At 35.2% G+C, this 23,525-nt stretch overlaps 1 protein-coding gene across 6 annotated transcripts in view; it reads left to right on the top strand.

Annotated features, from left to right (window-relative positions):
- RPS6KA6 (ribosomal protein S6 kinase A6) overlaps positions 1-23,525 on the top strand; it is a 146,386-nt gene that overhangs the window by 71,926 nt on the left and 50,935 nt on the right. For all 6 annotated transcript variants that reach the window (XM_036841133.1, XM_036841134.1, XM_036841132.1 and 3 more), the window contains 3 exons: positions 7,124-7,230; positions 7,519-7,556; positions 14,983-15,125. In XM_036841133.1, coding sequence (XP_036697028.1) covers positions 7,124-7,230; positions 7,519-7,556; positions 14,983-15,125 — 288 coding nt within the window. The remainder of the gene's footprint in view (positions 1-7,123; positions 7,231-7,518; positions 7,557-14,982; positions 15,126-23,525) is intronic.

Below are 23,525 nucleotides of genomic sequence, written 5' to 3'. Positions count from 1 at the left end.
CTCTTCAATTTTCTGGAAAAGTTCAATGTTAAATTGTCATTAAATGATTGGTAGTATTCACTAGTGAAGCCATATGGGCCTGAAGTGTTTTTTTAATGGTACAGTGTTTAACTATAAATTCAATTTATTTAATATACTTGGGACTATTCAGTTCATCTTTCTTTTTGAATGAGCTTTAGTATCTTGTGCCTTTTAAGGAATTTGTCCATTTCATCAAAGTTATCAAATTCATTGACATAAAGATTTCATAATATCCCCTTGTTACGACTTTTATAGGTGTAGAATCGTTAATGATGTTGATATCATCATTCCTGATGTTGGTATTTTGGGTCTTCTTTTTTCATCTCACTTAGCCTTGCTAGAGGTTTATCAATTTTATTCTTCTTAGAGAACCAACCAGCTTTTGGTTTCACTGATTTTCTCTATTGTATTTCTGTTTTCTGTTTCATTGTTTTCCACTTTAATCTTTATGACTTCATTTTTCTCTGCTTAATTATGTGTTTCACTGTCTTTTCTGTTTTTTAAGATGGAAGCAGAAGTTATTGATTTGATACCTTTTCTTCTTTTCTAATATAAGCATATAGTGTTACAAGTTTCCCTCTAAATACTGCTTTAGCATCATCTCACAAATTTTGATATGTGATGTTTTTATTTTCTTTTAGTTCACCATGTTTTCTAATTTCCTTTTATTTCTTCTTTGTCTCATGGGTTATTTAGAAGTATGCTAATTAATTTTAAAATATTTAGGCAGTTTCCAGATAAATTTCTATTATTGATTTCTAATTTAATTTTATTGTAGTCATAAAGCACACTTTGTATGACTTGAATTCTCTTAAATTCACTTAAATTATTTTATGCTTCAGAATATGGTATATCTTGGTAAATGTTCCATGTGTACTTTAGAAGAATGTGTATTCTGCTTTTGGGTAGTAGAAGGTTCTGTAAATGTCGATTAGATTAAGTTGGTTGATAGTGGTATTAAGTCTACTATATTCTTCCTAATTTTTTCTCTACATGTTCTAACATTTTTTGAGAGACAGAGATTGAAACCTTTTACTATAATTATGGATTTATCTATTTCTTCTTGAATTTCTGTCAGATTTTGCTTCATGTATTTCAAAGTTCTGTTATTAAGTGCATAAACCTTTAGGGTTATCATTCCCTCTTGGTGAATTGACCCTTTATCATTATGAGATGACTTATTTTATCCCTGCTAATGGTCTATTCGTGGGGTTTTTTTTGTCCCTTCTGTTCTTTGTTCTTTTATTCCTCTTTTGCTGCCTTATTTTTAATTAATTATTTTTCATGATTTTATATTTATACCTTTGGTTGGTTTTTTATCAAAATAACATTTTGTTGTTGTGTTATTTTAGTAGTTGCTTTAGGGTTTGTAGTATAAATTTTTAATTCAGGAGTCAGGAATCTATAGTCTCAAGCCAAATATGGCCTGTTGATTTTTTTTGTAAATAAAGTTTTATTGGAACACAACCACACCCATTTGTTTAAGTATTGTCTATGGTTGCTTTTGTGCTTCAGTGGCAGCATAATTGTATGGCCATTTTTTATTGGATGGCAGGTGTTATGAATTTAATTTTCTTGTACTCTAGATACTTGTGTTTTCTTATAAGTAGTATTTAGCTTTGTTCTGGGATGCAGTTAACCTGTTGAGTCTTGCTTTTAACCTTTGTTATGTGGTACCAAAGCAGAATTTAGGATTAATTTTTCCCAATACTGAAACATGACCCTTCTTAGTACTCTAACCAGCCTATCAATTACGAGATTTTTCACTCTCACTGTTTGGTGCAGGACTTATCCTGGTCCTTTGTGAGCTCTGTGAATTCTTTTTTAAAAATCTTTTAAGGTTGTTCTTTTCCTGGGTTCAAGTAGTTTCCTTAGATCCATGATTGGGAATTCTTCATTGGATGGCAGACATCCTGAAATTCACATTGTTAGGTGATGGATATTTTTGTATTCCTATAAATATTATTGAACTTTGTTCTGGAATTTGTGTGGAACTAGTTTATTTCAGTTTGTTAAACTGGACCAAAGCAGTGTCTAATCGGGATGATTTTACACCACTGTGAAGCATCTATTACTCTGTCCAATGCCCTGTGAATTATGAGGTTTTCTGCTCTGTGTGGAGGTAACAGGAACTATTCCTGTCCCTGTGTGAGTTCCATGGATTAGTCCCTCTAATACTTCCATTGGTTATTTTTCTGGCTCAGGTTTCCTCACTCACATGTGCTGAGCATTTCTCTGCTGAATACTTGAGAGAGACCATCTACATAACTCTACAGTTTTCTCTCTGTAATTCTCCCTTCTGTACTCTATCTTGTGAATTCTGTCCTTCTTGTCTCCCCACTCTCTCAGCTCCATCTCATCAACTCAGGAGCCTTCCAGGCTCTGGCCTGACTTTGCCCTCCCTGCATTGCTGCTTAAGAACTCTTTCCAGGTAGTGAGCTAGGACAGTTGTAGGGTTGTTTCCATCTCTCAATATTCACTGTCCTTTGTTGCCTGATGTCCAGTGTCTTGAATAGTGTCATTTCATATATTTTGTCCTGTGTTTTAGTTGTTTCAGATGGGAGATTAAATCCTGTCTTTGTCTACCTCATTTTGTCTTGAAGTGGTAGTCTGGGAGTAGAATTTTAATTGGGTGATAGTGGTTCAACATCTCACTTCCAGAATTAAAATATGGGAAAGCTACTCTTGATTCTCAGAGCTCTAGAACTTGCTGTGAGAAAGGAACAGTGTGATTCTGGGATGCTAGCTAGTGCTTAAGTGGCTAAGACCTCTGGTTTATATCTGTCTACCTCCAGTATAGAACATTCCATGCATGAACATAGACTGTGACCTTGGTATATTGTTTACTCTAGAACAGAGTTCAGTATGTGATAGGGTCTGTCTAGGACCCCCTTCCCAGAGGGTCTTTAAAGGACCCTATTAAAAGCTGGTTCCAAGACACAGAGGGACAATAGTATAACAAGTATTCATGATTTCTTGTGTTAGATTGTAGAAGTGTGAAGAATATGTTTGAGAAATTCTTACTTGTAGTCATTTCTAATTTTCTTTTAAACTCTTCAGACCTCCATTCTTGATGTGGGACTATCTAAACCCATACTAGCACAGAGATGCAGTCAGTAAGTTTTGATTCCTAAGTCTGGAATATTAGGTAAGAACAAGCATTTTAAACGCATTTCCCAAAAGACAATAAATTAGTATATTCATTGAATAGGCTGCTAAGAAATGATTTAATAGTTACTTCTATAGACAGCTTATTAATAAGTTTTTATTGGTTATACTTCATGTGTATGTACAAAAAACTGCTATATCATCAAAAATGAGAACTTACTCTTTATGCCTTAGAAAAAGACTTTTAAAAATACATTTTTGTATTTGTTAAAGAAATTTATAATGTATGTCATATATATTTTAAAGGGAACGGCACCTCCCCATATTTCTCTCCTCACAAACACACACACACACACACACACCTCTTAGATCATACCATATTTTGCTAATGTCAAGAAAATACAATGAGATGAATGGCTGAGAATTATAAAGCTGCCAGTTCTTCCAGAATTAATTTGTAGACTTAACAAAATTTCAAACAAAATCCCAATAGGAATTCTTGTTTGAAATTGACAGATGATTTTATCAGCGTGCTTGGAAAAGTAAACAAATGAAAAGAACTAAGACATTTTGAAAATAAAGAACACCATTTCCTTGCCCTACCTCTTGTTTAAAACTTTATAAAGCTACTGCTATAAGCAAATCATCACAGTATCAACACAAGATTAGAAACATACTGTATAGTCCAGGAATATTCTGGTATATATGACTTACCATATATTATTATAATAGAGGAAGAATCACAAGTTAATGGCAAAGAGATTGATTGTTCAGTAAACCATATATGAGAAATTGGTTAGAAATTTCAGAAAGAAAAAAGCATTTTAAATTGTTATCACTACCACATACAAAGATAAATCTTACTTACATTAAAGAGCTAAATCTGGAAAACTTCTCATCCTAAAAGAAAATGCAACTGAATGTGTAGTTGACTATTGAATGGAGGTCTCCTAAATCATTAAAGTAATGAAGTAAAATCATATAGAAATTATATATAAATTTGACTACATAAAATTAAGAATTACTGAACATCAAAAACCAGCACAAAGTGGGGAAAATATTTACAAATAACATGATGGAGGACTGACATTTTTAATATTTAAAGGGCTTGTACCAATTGAAAAAACAGTAAGTAAATAATGGAAGATAGGCAAAAACATTGCTGATAATTCACTAAAAAAATAGAAAGGCCACTAGACATGGAAAATTATATAGCCTAAGAATCAGAACAATTGATTCCATTTTTGTATATCAAATTAGAAAAGATATTTTAAAAGGGTATATTCAATGCTATCATGGATGTGGTAAGACAAATGCTTTCATAAGCTGCTGATGGGAGTGTAAGTTATTGTAACCCTTTGACAAATAATTTTGTTGTGTATGTCGAGAGTCTTGGACTATTTATTCTCCTTGACTGCCTAGTATTTGCTTTTTTATTTCTCAGAAATCCATTTTGGGGAAATAACCATAAATATCAAAAATATATATGCATATTACAGAGTTATTTATAATAGTGAAAAACTGGAAATAACCTAAATGAACATTAGGTAAATTATAGTAAATTAGTATGTTGAGATTGTACAGCTATTGAAAACTCTTTATTAATAAGTTAAAGATATAGAAGAATGCCTATAATATAATATTAAGTGGGGAAAAAGGAGGCCACTAAATAGTTTATGTAGTGTGATCTCAAATATGTTGAAACACACACCCTCATACATACGTACGTGAACGACTTGAAGAGCAGACAGAAAGACTAGCAGTCCTTACCTCAGGGTGCTGGGGTTTTAGATGAGTTTTATTTAGGGGGAGACTCAGGATAATTAGTGAATAGAAAAGCATTATTGGTAGTGAACCTGAAACTTAAAAAGTTGTAACATAACATATGACAGAAGTGGCTTCTGGGGAAGAGGTAGTTCTTAGGGACAATTATTTCTGAGTTCAAATCCTGCCTTCTTCTTACTGTGTTTTTCTAGGCAAGTTACTTTATCACTCTGAGTCTCCATGTAAGGTGGTGATAATACCTACCTCATAGGGTTGTTTAGAAGATTGTAATAACATCATGAAAAGTGGCTGGCATGTGATAGTTACTTAATAAGTTTCTTATTTGTGTCCATCATGAAGCTTTCCTCAGAGACAATTTCATGACAAGATAATATGCTTGTCATAAACTGTAAACTAGGCAATTTTCTTCTTTTATCGTTTGAAAGATTTTTGTTTAGGGTTTTCTTATGTGTTAAATTTCCATGAACGTTTTGATTAGCCTTCCTCAGAAGTGAAATAGGTAACATCTGTTTTTCTTCTTAATAAAATACCAAGTGAAAATGACGTTCTTATACTTTTACCATTATAGTATTCAAATGAATTCTCCTGAAACTTAGATAATGAACAATCGTTGTTTTTCTATAGATCATTTTAAAAAGTGGGTGGAATATCAAAATTTATCTTTCATTGCTCATTCTCAGAAATTTTACTAGTACCTGAGTCTGCATAATGTAATTCAGTGGCCATAATTCTAAGTGGGCAAGCCAGTTATAAGATTTTATGATATTTCATTAAAATTTTGAGTTTTCCTAATAATCTAGATATTTCTTTAATGAAAATAACCAATTTCTAGACAAGTTATTTGTTTTGCCAATTGGAAGCCCTTGATAAATCTTAACAATTACATCTAATGGTTGAGTTATGCCCAATTTTGTGTGTAAATTAACACTCACTTTTGAATGAATATAGACATAAACCTATAACAATAATACCTCATGGTTACACACATAGGATTTTACAATTTACAAAGATTTTTTTCCCACATAAACTAAGCTGACTCTTAAAACAACCTTGTTAAGTAGATGTAGCAGATACTATTATCCTTATTTTACAGATTTGGAAACTGAAGCCCCGAGGGCTAAGTGAAATGTCAAACATTACACTGCTAATTCTAATTCCAAGTCCAGTGCACTTTTCACTTCATCATAGCAGCTCTGTTCCTAGGCAGAAAAAGATTGAGGAATTCAGTGCCTTTAAGCTCATGTATTCTACTAGCAGAAGAGTCCTGGAGCTACCCCTTAGGTCAGAGATTGGGTTTAGAACTGTGTTTAATATGAGTTACTAATTCGACAACTTATGTTGGTATAATTGAAGCTTTAGGTTAGTAGAGCTGCTAAAAGCAAAATTCCTGAGAAGTGATGGTAGACAGTGAAAGAGAAAATAGTGGAAATAGTGGAATTACCAATGCTAAAACAAAATATCTAATATACTGCAAAGATCCTGAGAGCATCCCTATATAGTAGTGTACTAAATATAATAACCGAATTATGACACTAAGTCATTTTTAAAAAGGTAAATCCTGTGCAGTACATTCAGGGTAAAAAGATATGCAAGCTACATAATATGTTTTAGGAAGATCTACATTAAAATGGTTAATGTTGAAGAGAAGGATTTTAAAAAAAAATTTTCAGTATATTTTATTTATTTATTTATTTATTTATTTATTTTAATTTATTTATTTACTTTTATTTTTGGCTGCGTTGGGTCTTCGTTGCTGCATGCAGGCTTTCTCTAGTTGCAGCAAGCGAGGGCTACTCTTCGTTGCGGTGCGCAGGCTTCTCATTACGGTGGCTTCTCTTGTTGCAGAGCATGGGCTCTAGGCAGGTGGGCTTCAGTAGCTGCAGCACATGGGCTCAGTAGTTGTGGCTTGCGGGCTCTAGAGCTCAGGCTCAGTAGTTGTGGCGCACGGGCTTAGTTTCCCCGCGGCATGTGGAATCTTCCCGGACCAGGACTCCAACCTGTTTCCCCTGCATTGGTAGGAGGGTTCTTAACCACTGCGCCACCAGGGAAGCCTGAGAAGGATTCTTAAATAGTTTAGTTCCATCTATATACTTCTTTTATTTTCTTGTTTGCCTAGATTTGTCTGTTTACTGGCTTTTATATAAGAAAATTTAAATAAATTCAACATTGAAAAAAAAAGATCAAATGGTAAATTATTATTTTATTCTAGGTTCTGTTTACAGAGGAAGATGTGAAATTCTACCTCGCAGAACTGGCCCTTGCTTTGGATCATCTGCACCGATTAGGAATTGTATATAGAGACCTGAAGCCAGAAAAGTAAAGCTATATTCTCTTTATGTATCCCTGTTACCAGTATTTCTATAACTACTTTTTTCTCCATTAAGTCTTTTAAAGATTATATGAAAATATGCGTGAATTATACAGTTATATGAAACTTACTTTAAAAAGTAATCTTCATAAGATACCAATTGATTTTAAATTAGTCATTTCAAAGTTTTCCAGTATATCAAATAGATATTGACCTCTTTTATGATGATTTTTATGTAAATGTTTTATGTAAAAATATTTTATCCCACGTTGTTGAATGTGAATTTTGATTTACAGCATTTTGCTTGATGAAATAGGACATATCAAGTTAACAGGTATGCAAATTTTCTCATTCTACCCTAAGCCTGTTTTATATTTTTTGTTATTTTAATATATATATTTGTCTAAGCCTGTTTTTTTCCCTCTTTCTTGTTTTAATTTGCATTTTGTTTATTTCTTTGGTGAACTAAAATTCATTTAAAGGGTGAATAAGATAACTCTCAATATGCTCTAATTGTAATACCAAAAAATTATACAGTAGAGTCACTGTCCTCATTAAGAAATGACATTTGGTTTTCTAGGTAAAATCACATCATTTTTGTTTCAGTCTAGGCTGAAAGATTTATCATAAGTAGTTATCACATTTGAAATATAGTGAATTATAAACTTCTGAACCAAGTGTTTCATAAGAGGTTCATTTTATTCTTTCTTTTGTAAAAACACATTTTATTTTACTTTATTTTGAATGTTGAGTGTTTACTGTATGTGAAACACTGCTAATTTTCACAGGACTCTTAGGCATAAAGTATCCTTATTATACCATTAAAAAAACCCCTTTAATTTTCAAATAATTATAGACTCACAATAAGTTGCAAAAATAGTACCAAGAGGTCCTGTGTACCGTCACCCAGCTTCCCCCAATGGTGACATTTTACAAAATTACAGTGCATTATCAAACCCAGGAAATTGATAGGTACAGTTACAACTAACTTGACTATATACTTTACTTGGATTTCACCAGTTTTTGCATGTATTCATTTTTTTGTTTGTCTTTGTGTATATTTCCATGACATTTTATTCACACATGTAGAGTCAAATACCATCACCACAATCAATAAGCCAAACTGATCTGCAACCACAAAAGAACTCTCCTGTGATGCCCATTTATAGTCATACCCTTCCCACCTTCCCTAAATCCTGGAAGCCACTTATCTGTTCTATATCTCTAAGTTTGTTATTTTAAGTTTGTTATTTTGTTTCTATTTTAAATAGAACTGCACAGTAGTCACACACCTGGACAGTTATCCTAGAGAAATAAATACTTACATGCACACAAAAAACCTAAACATGAATTTTCACAGCAGCTCTGTTTGTAATAGCCCAAGGCTGGAAATGTCCCAAATGTCCTTCAGAGAGTGAATGGATAAACAAACTGTGATACATCTATGCAATGGAATACTACCCAGCAATAAAAAGGAAATAACTCTTGATATATGTAGCAACTTGGATGGACTCAAGGGCATTGTGCTGAGTGAGCCAATCTCAAAAGGTTACTTATGTTTTAAATAGATAGTAAATTCTGTATTTAATTATCAGAATGTTAAAACAGAGATAAAATGAAGATGTGGTCTTTACAGAGAATTTTGGACCAGTACACTTTAAAGGTAAGTTGCTTTAAATTCCTAAGTATACTACTTCAATGTAAAAATAAAGTATGAAGTTGTTAACTTGAAAGCTCAAGTAAATGTGACAAAGTTCAAGTAAAGCTTAGTAAATCTTTTTTTGATTCATAGCCTGATTCTCTTTCTAATATATGAAAGAAGCAAAGCAGATTTAAAGAGATTCAAAGAGGACAAGGAAGAGAAATATGAAGAGAGAACAGTAGAGTTTTGAAATTTTATATAATACATAATTTTTATTTTACAACAATCAATCTTTAGTTGCAAAGCTAATTAGAATTTAATTATTTTCATTTTTCTTAATAAGTTATGCCTGTTTTGTCATGGGTGAAGAAGGAAGGTGGGGAAAGAGTAGAATAAATTCTACCTATATCTCTCTTCTACATTAAGGTTAATTGAGTGAATAATGATGCCAATTTGTTTTATAATTAGTCTTATAATATGAATTCTGCTTTTACACCTTTTGGACTTAAACTGGCCGAGGAGTAAAGAGTAGTTAGAATCAATGTTAATTTATAAGCAAGGGACACAAGGCATGTGACAGGAAGAAACTGTGATTTATATATATTTTTAACAATTTAATCTATTTTCCTTTAAAGTGACACCAATATTTCTTTAAAGAAAGTACATAATGATAAATATTAGATAATTTACAGTTTCATGACTATAACAGAATTCAGTCTTGTAATGAATAATAAATTTATGGATTTAACCTCACAACATTCCAGTAAGGTTGGTTAAAGTGTGACCATTCATAGCAAGTGTTTTAAGACATTTCATTTTTTTTCATTCTTTCCTTTAATTTCTTTTTCTTCTTATTCTTCCTTTCTTTTTCTTTCTTTTCTTTTTCTTCCTTTCTTGCTTTCTTACCTGCTGTGCCTTTTTCCTCCTTCCTTCCCTTCCTTTTTTCCCTCCTTCTCTTCCTATCTCCTTCCTTCCATTTTGAATACTATCATCGAGTACTATTTGCTCGATGAACTATGGTTATTCATTTGGTTTATTTGGTGAACTATGTTATTCATTTCTATCACAGCCTGTGGAATTTGTAGAGGAAGCACAGGTCATGTTGGCATCTTCTTAGAAGCAGACACAAAGGTTCCACAGCTGTCTCTTCCTGAGTTCAGTTTTCCTTGTTCAGGTTTGCATGCTTTGGCCAGTCTGGTAAATGTGCTGAGTCACGTGTAGTACTTTCAGTGAGCCCTTCGCGTTCTCATTTTAGGCAAAGGATCTAATTTCTCTGAGACATCAACTCGATTAACAACACAGTCCTGTAAATGAAAAGGCAGGAGGGGCCAGAACTGGGAATCTAGTGTGAGGAGAGGGTGCTATGGATGTGGAGGGTCAGGGCATGTGGACAGGGATGGGTGTAAGCGTATCACAAACCTGGATGGGAAAGGGAATCTGGAGTCTCCAGAATCACTTCTGAGAGACATAATTCAGAAGTAGTTTTTATAAAGAGAGGGAAGATAAAATATACAGTGTCAGAAATTAAATCACACAGTACTTGAGCTGAATATTTAACAAAAAATATATACATAAGAAAATAGTTTTAAGTAATTTTTATGGCTATCTGAAAATTAGTCTCTGAAATTACTTTTACATATAGTAGGTACTCATAAAAGTGTTGTGTTTTGGACATGCTTTTAAAATTTAAAGTCTCTAAAAGAGTCATTTAAGGAAACAAAGGTATATCTCACCCCCCCTCCCCCACCAAAAACCCTTTATATAGCTGATTTCTACATTTTCTTTTCAAATTAGTGGTTTGGAAAAACCACTGATTAACATATGTCTTATTTAATCTTGTAGCTAACTCTTATTATTGTAAAAATTTTTGTCAGTTGATTGCTGAGCAAATTCTAGTGTTAAATGTCAGTTCTGTCAGAAATAGTACAGCAAAGGACCTTTATGGAGTGGTGTAAATCTCTGAAAGGTAACAGAGGATAAGAAAATTACCTTCCCTTCTTCCTTCTCTGTGGAATGGCCAAAGAAGCCAGTGTTCTTCTCTACAAGGTATGTTGTTATATTCAGCTGAACTGACCTCAGAGACTAGGTTTCATTAAATTTAATTTTGAAATGGAATTGCAGAGTTTAAAAGCCTTAAAATGTGGAGAAAGAGCATAGTACATTGAAAAGATTTTTTTTAAATTATGCTGAAAATCGTAATGCATTCAGTTATTATACAAGAATAAGTAACTTTTAAAGGAAAATACGGAGTGTGGTTAGAAAATCAGTTTCAAGGGGCCCTAAAATTAAGTATTAATATTGTATTTTATTTTAAAAGAGAAATATAGGGCTTATAAATTTTTCATTTATAGAATTAAGGTATAATTTACATAGAGTAAAACTCATTGTTCAGATTCTCGTGATAATGGAACTAATTTGTATCTTGACTGCATCATTGCCATTATTGTGGTTGTGATGTTGTAATATAGCTTTGTAAGATATTACCATGGGGGAGACTGGCTAAAGGGTAAACGGGATCTCTGTAGTATTTCACATAATTGCGTGTAAGTCTACAGTTGCCTCAAAATACAAAAGTTTATTTTTTTAAGTTACTTTTTTGTGTATAGTTCTGCGAACTTTGACAAATGCATACAGTCAGCATCAAGATATAAAACAGTTCCCTCACCCCCCAGAATTTCCCCATTATAAGTCAGTTCTCCCTTTACCCCTTGACAACCACCAATCTGCTTTCTGGCCCTATGGTTTTGCCTTTTCCACAAAATAATATAAATAGGAAGACAGTATATAGTGTTTTGAATCTGGCTTTATTTATTTAGTATAGTGCATTTGAGATTCATCTATATTGTTGTGTGTATCAGTAATTTCTTTTTTTAATTGCTGAGTAGTATTCCATTTTATGATGGTACCATGGTTTGTTTATCCAGTCCCCAATTAAGGGGCATTTGGGTTGTTTCCTGTTTTTGACAGTAACAAATAAAGCCACTAGAAATATTTTTGTACAGGTTTTATGTGAACATAAATTTTTATTTCACATCAGTAAATACCAAAGTGGTGGGATTGTTTGATCATATGGGAAGTGTGTGTTTAACTTAATGAGAAACCTCCAAACTGTTTTCCAAAGTGCTTGTACCATTTTGCATACCCATCAGCGATGTATGAGAGTTCCAGTTGCTCTGCATCCGTGCCATTACTTGGTATTGTTAGTATTTTTTTATTTTAGCTCTAGTAAAAGGCATAGAGTAGTATCTCATTGTGATTTTATTTTGCATTTCCCTAACAAATTATGACATTGAGCATCTTTTCATGTATTTCTTTGGAGAAGTGTCTGTTCAGGTTTTTTGTCCATTAAAAAAATTGGATTGTTTGTTTTCTTATTACTGAATTTGAGTTTTTAAAAATATACTCTGAATACAAGTCCTTTATCTGATATGTGATTTTCAAACATTTTCTCCCAGTCTGTAGCTTCTTTTTAATTTTCTGAACAGTATATTTTGAAGAGCACTTTTTGACTTTGATAAATTCCAGTTATCAACTTTTTTCTTTTTCTTTTTTTAAATGAGTTGGGAAGTGCTCCCTCCTCCTCTGTTTTCTTTTTTTTTTTAATATTTATTTATTTATTTATTTATTTATGGCTGTGTTGGGTCTTCGTTTCTGTGCGAGGGCTTTCTCTAGTTGTGGCAAGTGGGGGCCACTCTTCATCGCGGTGCGCGGACCTCTCACTATCGCGGCCTCTCTTGTTGTGAAGCGCAAGCTCCAGACGCGCAGGCTCAGTAATTGTGGCTCACGGGCCTAGTTGCTCCGCGGCATGTGGGATCTTCCCAGACCAGGGCTCAAACCCGTGTCCCCTGCATTGGCAGGCAGATTCTCAACCACTGTACCAGCAGGGAAGCCCCAACTTTTTTCTTTTATGGATTATACTTTTTTAAAAAAATATTTATTTTATTTATTTATTTTTGGCTGCATTGGGTCTTTGTTGCTGCACGTGGGCTTTCTCTAGTTGTGGCAAGCGGGGGCTACTCTTCGTTGCGGTGTGTGGGCTTCCATTGCAATGGCTTCTCTTGTTGCAGAGCATGGGCTCTAGGTGCACGGGCTTCAGTAGTTGTAGCATGCAGGCTTCAGTAGTTGTGGCTCACGGGCTCTAGAGCACAGGCTCGGTAGTTGTGGCACACAGGCTTAGTTGCTCCGCGGCATGTGGGATCTTACCAGACCAGGGCTCGAACCCATGTCCCCTGCATTGGCAGGCGGATTCTTAACCACTGCACCACCAGGGAAGCCCTGGATTATACTTTTGATGTTGTATCTAAGAAATTTTGAATTAATGTTTATGAGGTATGGTATGAGGACGGATTTTTGTATATCAATATTCTATTATTCTGGCACCATTTGTTGGAAAGACTGACCTTTTCTCCATGGAATTGCTTTTACATCTTTGTCAGAAATCAGTTGGCTGTATATAGCCAGTTCTGTTATAATGCAACACATATGATCTTAAAAATCACTGTACTATGCATAATTGCATAGTAAAAAATATGACTTACGGAGAAAATGGAGTTAGGGGTTTAACACTAAAATATATAACCAGTGACACATTAAAGAAAGATAAGAAGCTGTTAAAAATGATGGCATTGTTTTATATTTTCTAACTGATTAAGAATAGATAAATACTACAATAAATATGATACCTTACCTTGAAAAAATCCTGAAATTTGCTTGTATAATCGGCATCAGAAAGTTTGCAGTTTGTAAGTTATTGTGAAGTAGTGGGAGGTAAATTATCTGGAATTGGGAGTTCTAATACTACAGGTGAACAGAAGTGGCTTATAACACACATGATGTGCTGAAATAGCTGGTAGATATCTGAGGTGTGTGCATGTATGTATTTCTGCTTGGCTCAGTTCAACTAGGTGCAGTTTTCTAGTGTTTCACCTATTATTTCTTGCGGGCAAAATTGCACATAAACCAAGCTGAAATTTGAAATTCATGTTATATTCGCCAAGCAAACTCTAGTGTTAAATGTCAGTTTTGTCAGAAATAGTACAGCAAAGGACATTTGTGAAGTGGTATAAATCTCTGAAAGGTAACAGTAAGGTATCAATCGCATTGGAACAAATTTGCAGTTTTAAAACAAGCATAGCAGAGCCGACTGTATATGTCAGTCTATTCTTGGACGCTGTTTTGTTGCATTCATATATGTATGTGTGTGTGTAGCCTTTCTCCAGTACAACACTGTCTTGATTACTATAGCTTTATAGTAAGTATTGAAGTCAGGTAGTGTGAGTCCTTGAATTTTCCTTTTTTATTCAAAATTGTTTTGGCTATTCTATTTCCTTTGTCTTTTTATATAAATTTTAAATTCAGCTTGTTGATTTTTACAGAAGAAATCTTGCTGGGATTTTTATTAATGTTTCATTGACTCTGTAGATCAGTTTTGGGAGAATTGACATCTTTAACAACATTGAATCTTCCAAATCATGACCAGTATCTCTCTCCATTTACTTAGATCTACTCTGATTCCTTTCATTGATGTTTATAGTTTTCAGCATGCAAGTCTTGTATATACATACTTTGTATATTTATACCTGTGGATTTCATGAGGGTTTTTTGGTGGTGTTATAAATAGTACTTTTAAAATTTCACCTTTCAATTTTTTATTGCTAGTATATAGAAATAAGATTGATTTTTATATATCAGTACCTTTAGCTCTTTGAAGACCATAAACGAAATGGAAGTTCACCAAAGCCAAAGCAAAATTTGCCTTTCTAATATTTTAAAAAGTGCAAATTACTATCTTTTTTTGTCTTAGTCTGTTTTAAAAATTAGGTCACTATGACAGTGTTGATTTAATTGTTGTCCTTTCAAAATTGTTGAATCATATTCCTGTATAGACATGAAAACATGTATTTTGAGGATGAGGTTTAACTGAGCAATTTTAAATGCTCCAAAAGAGTATTATAAAATACAGGTTGCTTTCTATTACTGGTCTCTTAATGGTAAGGAGCTTTCTTAATGGTAATCGTAGGCCATCATGAGTAGGTTTAATTCATAGTTTAGTTTCTTTTGGTATTTTCTATTTTCTGAAGATCTTCAGATATGTTTTTGTGTAATATTGTTATTATAGATTTTGGACTCAGCAAGGAATCAGTAGATCAGGAGAAGAAGGCCTACTCATTTTGTGGTACAGTGGAGTATATGGCTCCTGAAGTAGTAAATAGAAGAGGTCATTCCCAGAGTGCTGATTGGTGGTCATATGGTGTACTTATGGTAAGTAGTTTTTTTTTAAATTATGCCAATATACAATTAGTATTGTTTCGAATTTTAATCTGAGTGTTGGAATGTGTTAGGTGAGAATAGGGTTCTCAAGTTCATGACTGTTAAAAAACTTGATTGGCTAGCTGTTATACAATAAAAATTAGGGTTTTGGTGTTCTGATTTCTTTTAGTTGCTAGATTAAAAGGTAAATGGCAGCATTCTTTTATAAATTATTCAAATTTAAAACTTAGATAAAGGCCTACCAGATTTTAGATTTCAGAATACTGTGTTTAGTAGTTACATGGTATTTTAACTAGGTATCACAGAATTTAGCACCTTATGGTATATTATCTTATTGTCACATTTTTTCAAGCATGTCCCTAGAAAGATTGTAAACCTCTTAAGGAAAGCAATCCTGTCTTCTACTACTTATAATCTCCCATAGTATCTAGCATAATGAGCATATGGACTGACTGATTTGGTATAAGATTAAGCATAGAATTTGTAGTATTAAGTAGGGTGATAAATGAATAGCTATTGAATCAGACACAATTTGCTTTAGAAGCCTGATAATCCATTTTTGCCTATTTATCACTGAATTACCGTATGATGCATCAATATATTAAGTGGCTGTTATGAGCCTGGCATTTGGTAAGGGCAGTGGGGTGGGAACAGACTAGAAGTACAATATTTGGCATTTTCCATGACCTAAGAAAGCATGCTATCTGGTTGGGGAAACAAATGGAATAGCTAAATAAACTGCCTGGAAATACCTCAGGAGTTCAGGCAAGAATTCATATAAGTTGATGTAAGAAAAGTGGAGGAGATAGAACTTAAATTAAGCCCTGAAGGATGGATAAAATTCAAATAGCTGTGTGTCAAGAAGAATAGTATTGTGATAGTATTAGGAAGGACCTGGAGAACCAGTTTGACTAGAGTAGTAGTGGAGAATGAGGGTGAAGGTGGAGGAAATGAGGCTATAAGCCTATAAGGATTTGCACACAATACTCTGGGTGGTAGGAAACTTTTGTAGGTTCTTGAACACGATGGTAATTAGAGAAAAAATGTACTTTAGGAAAATTAGCCTTGGTAGTATTATATAAATGGATTGCAAATGGAGGAAACTAAAAGTAGGGAGACCAAGAAGTTCTCCTTAGAAGACAGTTGTTAAGATTATAGAATGAAAAAAAGGAAATCTTAAAGACATTTCAAGGGAAGAAGTGGACGACCTTAGTAACAGATTAAATGCCACAGATGAAACAGAGGGGAAGGGTCAAAGATAGAGATACCTCTAAAACTTCAGGGGATCAAAAGAAAAGTAGTTCAATAGAAAAGAGATAGCTGGGAAGGACAGCTGATTTTGAAAGTGAGGAAAGAATTTATTTTTAACACATTGCATAGGTTACTGTGGGTTAGTGTTTAACCCCTTGATAGTAATGAATTAGGAGAGGGCAGTGGAGAGAGCGTCAGAATCATCTGAAGACCTTAAAAAACAACAACAACAACAAAAAACTACCCTGCCAGCCAGTATATCGTTTATTTGAGGGGCAGGTGTGATTCCAATGTACTATCCTTCTCTTTTTCTTTTTGTTCTTGCCTTTCCACCTCTTACTCCTCCAATCTCCAGGAGAGAACCATTACTTTAGGTTTGGGGGCAGGGGACTGGAGCTTGAGAGAGATGATCCCCATACACCATACTTCCCTTCATCTTCATTACCTTTCTGTGACTCCTACCCCTATCTCTTCAGGCTCCAGTTGAGAACCATTACTTTAGATGTGGAAGGGAAAACTGGGGATTGAGAGAGATTGAAACTGGAATCAATTTGAGAGTCATCAGTCATCAGGAGAGAGTTGAATGGATAAGCTAACTAAGGCTGTAAGTTCAAATAAATGAACAGAGGACTGAGGCCAAAGCCATTATTGAATCTAAGCTTAAGATTTAAATATTAGCTTGGGGATTAACCAAGATGGCGGAGTAGAAGGACGTGCTCTCACTCCCTCTTGCGAGAGCACCAGAATCACAGCTGGCTGCTGGACAATCATCGAAAGGAAGACACTGGACTTCACCAAGGAGGATGCCCCACGTCCAAGGACAGAGGAGAAGCCACAGTGAGACGGTAGGAGGGGCGCAATCAGAGTAAAATCAAATCCCATAACTGCTGGGTGGGTGACTCACAGACTGGCGAACACTTATACCACAGAAGTCCACCCACTGGAGTGAAGCTTCTGAGCCCCACGTCAGGCTTCCCAACCTGGGGGTCCGGCAACGGGAGGAAGAATTCCTAGACAATCAGACTTTGAAGCCTAGTGGGAATTGATTGCAGGACTTCGACAGGACTGGGGGAAACAGAGACCCCACTCTTGGAGGGCACACACAAAGTAGTGTGTGCATTGGGACCCAGGGGAAGGAGCAGTGACCCTGGGGGAGACTGAACCAGACCTACCTGCTGGTGTTGGGGGGTCTCCTGCAGAGGCGGGGGGTGGCTCTGTTTCACCATGGGGACAAGGACACTGGCAGCAGAGGTTCTGGGAAGTGCTCCTTGGCGTGAGTCCTCCCAGAGTCTGCCATTAACCCCAACAAAGAGCCCAGGTAGGCTCCAGTGTTGGGTTGCCTCAGGCAAAACAACCAACAGGGAGGGAACCCAGCCCCACCCATCAACAGTCAAGTGGATTAAAGTTTTACTGAGCTCTGACCACCACAGCAACAGTCAGCTCTACCCACCACCAGAGCCTCCCATCAAGCCTCTTAGATAGCCTCAACCACCAGAGGGCAGACAGCAGAAGCAAGAAAAACTACAATCCTGCAGCCTGTGGACCAAAAACCACAGTTACAGAAAGATAGACAAGATGAAAAGGCAGAGGGCTATGTACCAGATGAAGGAACAAGAAAAAACCCCAGAAAAACAACTAAATGAAGTGGAGATAGGCAACCCTCCAGAAAAAGAATTCAGAATAATGATAGTGAAGATGATCCAGGACCTCGGAATAAGAATGGAGGCAAAGATTGAGAAGATGCAAGAAATGATTAACAAAGACCTAGAAGAATTAAACAACAAACAAACAGATATGACCAATAAAATAACTGAAATGAAAACTACACTAGAAGGAATCAGTAGCAGAATAACTGAGGCAGAAGAATGGATAAGTGACCTGGAAGACAGAATGGTGGAATTCACTGCTGTGGAACAGAATAAAGAAAAAAGAATGAAAAGAACTGAAGACAGCCTAAGAGACCTCTGGGACAACATTAAATGCAACAACATTCGCATTATAGAGGTCCCAGAAGGAGAAGAGAGAGAGGAAGGACCAGAGAAAATATTTGAAGAGATTATAGTCGAAAACTTCCCTAACATGGGAAAGGAAATAGCCACCCAAGTCCAGGAAGCGCAGAGAGTCCCATACAGGATAAACCCAAGGAGAAACACGCCGAGACACATAGTAATCAAAGTGGCAAAAATTAAAGACAAAGAAAAATTATTGAAAGCAGTAAGGGAAAAACGACAAATAACATACAAGGGAACTCCCATAAGGTTAACAGCTGATTTCTCAGCAGAAACTCTACAAGCCAGAAGGGAGTGGCGTGATATACTTAAAGTGATGAAAGGGAAGAACCTACAACCAAGATTACTCTACCCGGCAAGGACCTCATTTAGATTTGATGGAGAAACCAAAAGCTTTACAGACAAGCAAAAGCTACGAGAATTCAGCACCATCAAACCAGCTCTACAACAAATGCTAAAGGAACTTCTCTAAGTGGGAAACACAAGAGAAGAAAAGGACCTACAAAAACAAAGCCAAAATAATTAAGAAAATGGTCATAGGAACATACATATCGATAATTACCTTCAACATGAATGGATTAAATGCTCCAGCCAAAAGACAGAGGCTTGCTGAATGGATACAAAAACAAGACCCATATATATGCTGTCTACAAGAGACCCACTTTAGACCTAGGGACACATACAGACTGAAAGTGAGGGGATGGAAAAAGATAGTCCATGCAAATGGAAATCAAAAGAAAGCTGGAGTAGCTATACTCATATCAGATAAAATAGACTTTAAAATAAAGAATGTTACAAAAGACAAGGAAGGACACTACATAATGATCCAGGGATCAATCCAAGAAGAAGATATAACAATTATAAATATATATGCACCCAACATAGGAGCACCTCAATACATAAGGCAACTGCTAACAGCTATAAAAGAGGAAATTGACAGTAACACAATAATAGTGGGGGACTTTAACACCTCACTTACACCAATGGACAGATCATCCAAAATGAAAATAAATAAGGAAACAGAAGTTTTAAATGACACAATAGACGAGATAGATTTAATTGATATCTATAGGACATTCCATCCAAAAACAGCAGATTACACGTTCTTCTCAAGTGCGCACGGAACATTCTCCAGGATAGATCACATCTTGGGTCACAAATCAAGCCTCAGTAAATTTAAGAAAATTGAAATCATATCAAGCATCTTTTCTGACCACAATGCTATGAGATTAGAAATGAATTACAGGGAAAAAAACGTAAAAAGGACAAACACATGGAGGCTAAACAATACGTTACTAAATAACCAAGAGATCACTGAAGAAATCAAAGAGGAAATCAAAAAATACCTAGAGACAAATGACAATGAAAACACGACGACCCAAAACCTATGGGATGCAGCAAAAGCAGTTCTAAGAGGGAAGTTTATAGCTATACAAGCCTACCTCAAGAAACAAGAAAAATCTCAAGTAAACAATCTAACCTTACACCTAAAGAAACTAGAGAATGAAGAACAAACAAAACCCAAAGTTAGCAGAAGGAAAGAAATCATAAAGATCAGAGCGGAAATAAGTGAAATAGAAACAAAGAAAACAATAGCAAAGATCAATAAAACTAATAGCTGGCTCTTTGAGAAGATAAACAAAATTGATAAGCCATTAGCCAGACTCATCAAGAAAAAGAGGGAGAAGACTCAAATCAATAAAATCAGAAATGAAAAAGGAGAAGTTACAACAGACACTGCAGAAATACAAAGCATCCTAAGAGACTACTACAAGCAACTTTATGCCAATAAAATGGACAAACTGGAAGAAATGGACAAATTCTTAGAAAGGTATAACCATCCAAGACTGAACCTGGAAGAAACAGAAAATATGAACAGACCAATCACAATTAATGAAATTGAAAGTGTGATTAAAAATCTTCCAACAAACAAAAATCCAGGACCAGACGGCTTCACAGGTGAATTCTATCAAACATTTAGAGAAGAGCTAACACCTATCCTTCTCAAACTCTTCCAGAAAATTTCAGAGGAAGGAACACTCCCAAACTCATTCTATGAGGCCACCATCACCCTGATACCAAAACCAGACAAAGACACTACAAAAAAAGAAAATTACAGACCAATATCACTGATGAATATAGATGCAAAAATCCTCAACAAAATACTAGCAAACAGAATCCAACAACACATTAAAAGGATCATACACCACGATCAAGTGGGATTTATCCCAGGGATGCAAGGATTCTCCAATATACGCAAATCAATCAATGTGATACACCATATTAACAAATTGAGGAAGAAAAACCATATGATCATCTCAATAGATGCAGAAAAAGGTTTTGACAAAGTTCAACACCCATTTATGATAAAAACTCTCCAGAAAGTGGGCATAGAGGGAACCTACCTCAACATAATAAAGGCCATATATGACAAACCCACAGCAAACATCATTCTCAATGGTGAAAAACTGAAAGCATTTCCTCTAAGATCAGCAAAGAGACAAGGATGTCCACTCTCACCACTATTATTCAACATAGTTCTGGAAGTCCTAGCCACGGCAATCAGAGAAGGAAAAGAAATAAAAGGAATACAAATTCAAAAAGAAGAAGTAAAACTGTCACTGTTTGCGGATGCCATGATACTATACATAGAGAATCCTAAAACTGCCACCAGAAAACTGCTAGAGCTAATTAATGAATATGGTAAAGTTGCAGGATACAAAATTAATGCACAGAAATCTCTTGTATTCCTATACACTAATGATGAAAAATCTGAAAGAGAAATTAAGAAAACACTCCCATTTACCATTGCAACAAAAAGAATAAAATACCTACGAATAAACCTACCTAGGGAGACAAAAGACCTGTATGCAGAAAACTATAAGACACTGATGAAAGTAATTAAAGATGATACCAACAGATGGAGAGATATACCATGTTCTTGGATTGGAAGAATCAACATTGTGAAAATGAGTGTACTACCCAAAGCAATCTACAGATTCAATGCAATCCCTATCAAATTACCAATGGCATTTTTTAAAGAACTACAACAAATCATCTTAAAATTTGTATTGAGACACAAAAGACCCCGAATAGCCAAAGCAGTCTTGAGGGAAAAAAACGGAGCTGGAGGAATCAGACTCCCTGACTTCAGACTATACTATAAAGCTACAGTAATCAAGACAATATGGTACTGGCACAAAAACAGAAACATAGATCAATGGATCAAGACAGAAAGCCCAGAGATAAACCCACGCACCTATGGTCAACTAATCTATGACAAAGGAGGCAAAGATATACAATGGAGAAAAGACAGTCTCTTCAATAAGTGGTGCTGGGAAAACTGGACAGCTACATGTAAAAGAATGAAATTAGAATACTCCCTAACACCATACACAAAAATAACCTCAAAATGGATTAGAGACCTAAATGTAAGACTGGACACTATAAAACTCTTAGAGGAAAACATAAGAAGAACACTCTTTGACATAAATCACAGCAAGATCTTTTTTGATCCACCTCCTAGAGTAATGGAAATAAAAACAAAAATAAACAAATGGGACCTAATGAAACTTCAAAGCTTTTGCACAGCAAAGGAAACCATAAACAAGACGAAAAGACAACCCTCAGAATGGGAGAAAATATTTGCAAATGAATCAACGGACAAAGGTTTAATCTCCAAAATATATAAACAGCTCATTCAGCTCAATATTAAAGAAACAAACACCCCAATCCAAAAATGGGCAGAAGACCTAAATAGACATTTCTCCAAAGAAGACATACAGACGGCCACGAAGCACATGAAAAGATGCTCAACATCACTAATTATTAGAGAAATGCAAATCAAAACTACAATGAGGTATCACCTCACACCAGTTAGAATGGGCATCATCAGAAAATCTACAAACAAATGCTGGAGAGGGTGTGGAGAAAAGGGAACCCTCTTGCACTGTTGGTGGGAATGTAAATTGATACAGCCACTATGGAGAACAATATGGAGGTTCCTTAAAAAACTAAAAATAAAATTACCATATGACCGAGAAATCCACTACTGGGCATATACCCAGAGAAAACCGTAATTCAAAAAGACACATGCACCCGAATGTTCATTGCAGCACTATTTACAATAGCCAGGCCATGGAAGCAACCTAAATGCCCATCAACAGACGAATGGATAAAGAAGTTGTGGTACATATATACAATGGAATATTACTCAGCCATAACAAGGAACGAAATTGAGTCATTTGTTGAGACGTGGATGGATCTAGAGACTGTCATACAGAGTGAAGTAAGTCAGAAAGAGAAAAACAAATATCGTATATTAACGCATGTATGTGGAACCTAGAAAAATGGTACAGATGAGCCGGTTTGCAGGGCAGAAGTTGAGACACAGATGTAGAGAACGGACATATGGACACATAGGGGGGAAAACTGTGGTGAGGTGGGGATGGTGGTGTGCTGAATTGGGCCGTTGGGATTGACATGTATACCCTGATGTGTATAAAATTGATGCCTAATAAGAACCTGCAGTATAAACAAACAAACAAACAAAAAAGAAATATTTAAATATTAGGGATATAAAAACATTTCTCTCTAGTGAGCTATAATGGTCTTCATTTTCAGATCTACTTTTTCTTTTAAATATGATTATTGTTCTAGTTATCCACATTTCAATTAACTCTCTTAGGGAAAATGTTTTCATTATGCTGTGTACAACTGTCCAAATTAAAATACATATATCAGTGTGTGGTGTGTGTATCTGTGTGTATAGCTTCTTGTTTGGTTCCTTTTTTTTTTTTTAAAGAGAGCAAAGGGAATGAGAATGATTATCTTTCTTGAGCATGTATGAATTTGAAATGGCTCAGTACTTATTTTTGCTTTTCTTTCATTGTTAAATGTTTGCTTTAAAAGCTTATCTTTGTTTTAAAAGAAAATGCCTTGTGTCTATTTCCACATTGCTTTGGTTTGGGGAATTTAGGATTGAAAAAATGGTTAGTTACATTTGCTACAAATCACCTCTCATTTGGCCTATGTACTGTGGGGTACCAGAGGTGTATTCCCTTAAGCAACCTAGTTTTCTGGTCCTGTTTTTACCTACTATCATGTAGATCCTGCATGATTTGATGATCAT

The sequence above is a fragment of the Balaenoptera musculus genome, chromosome X (assembly GCF_009873245.2).
Source record: "Balaenoptera musculus isolate JJ_BM4_2016_0621 chromosome X, mBalMus1.pri.v3, whole genome shotgun sequence".
Classification (NCBI taxonomy): domain Eukaryota; kingdom Metazoa; phylum Chordata; class Mammalia; order Artiodactyla; family Balaenopteridae; genus Balaenoptera; species Balaenoptera musculus.
Note: the sequence above shows the minus strand (reverse complement) of the source record. Positions and strands in the feature narration are given on the sequence as shown.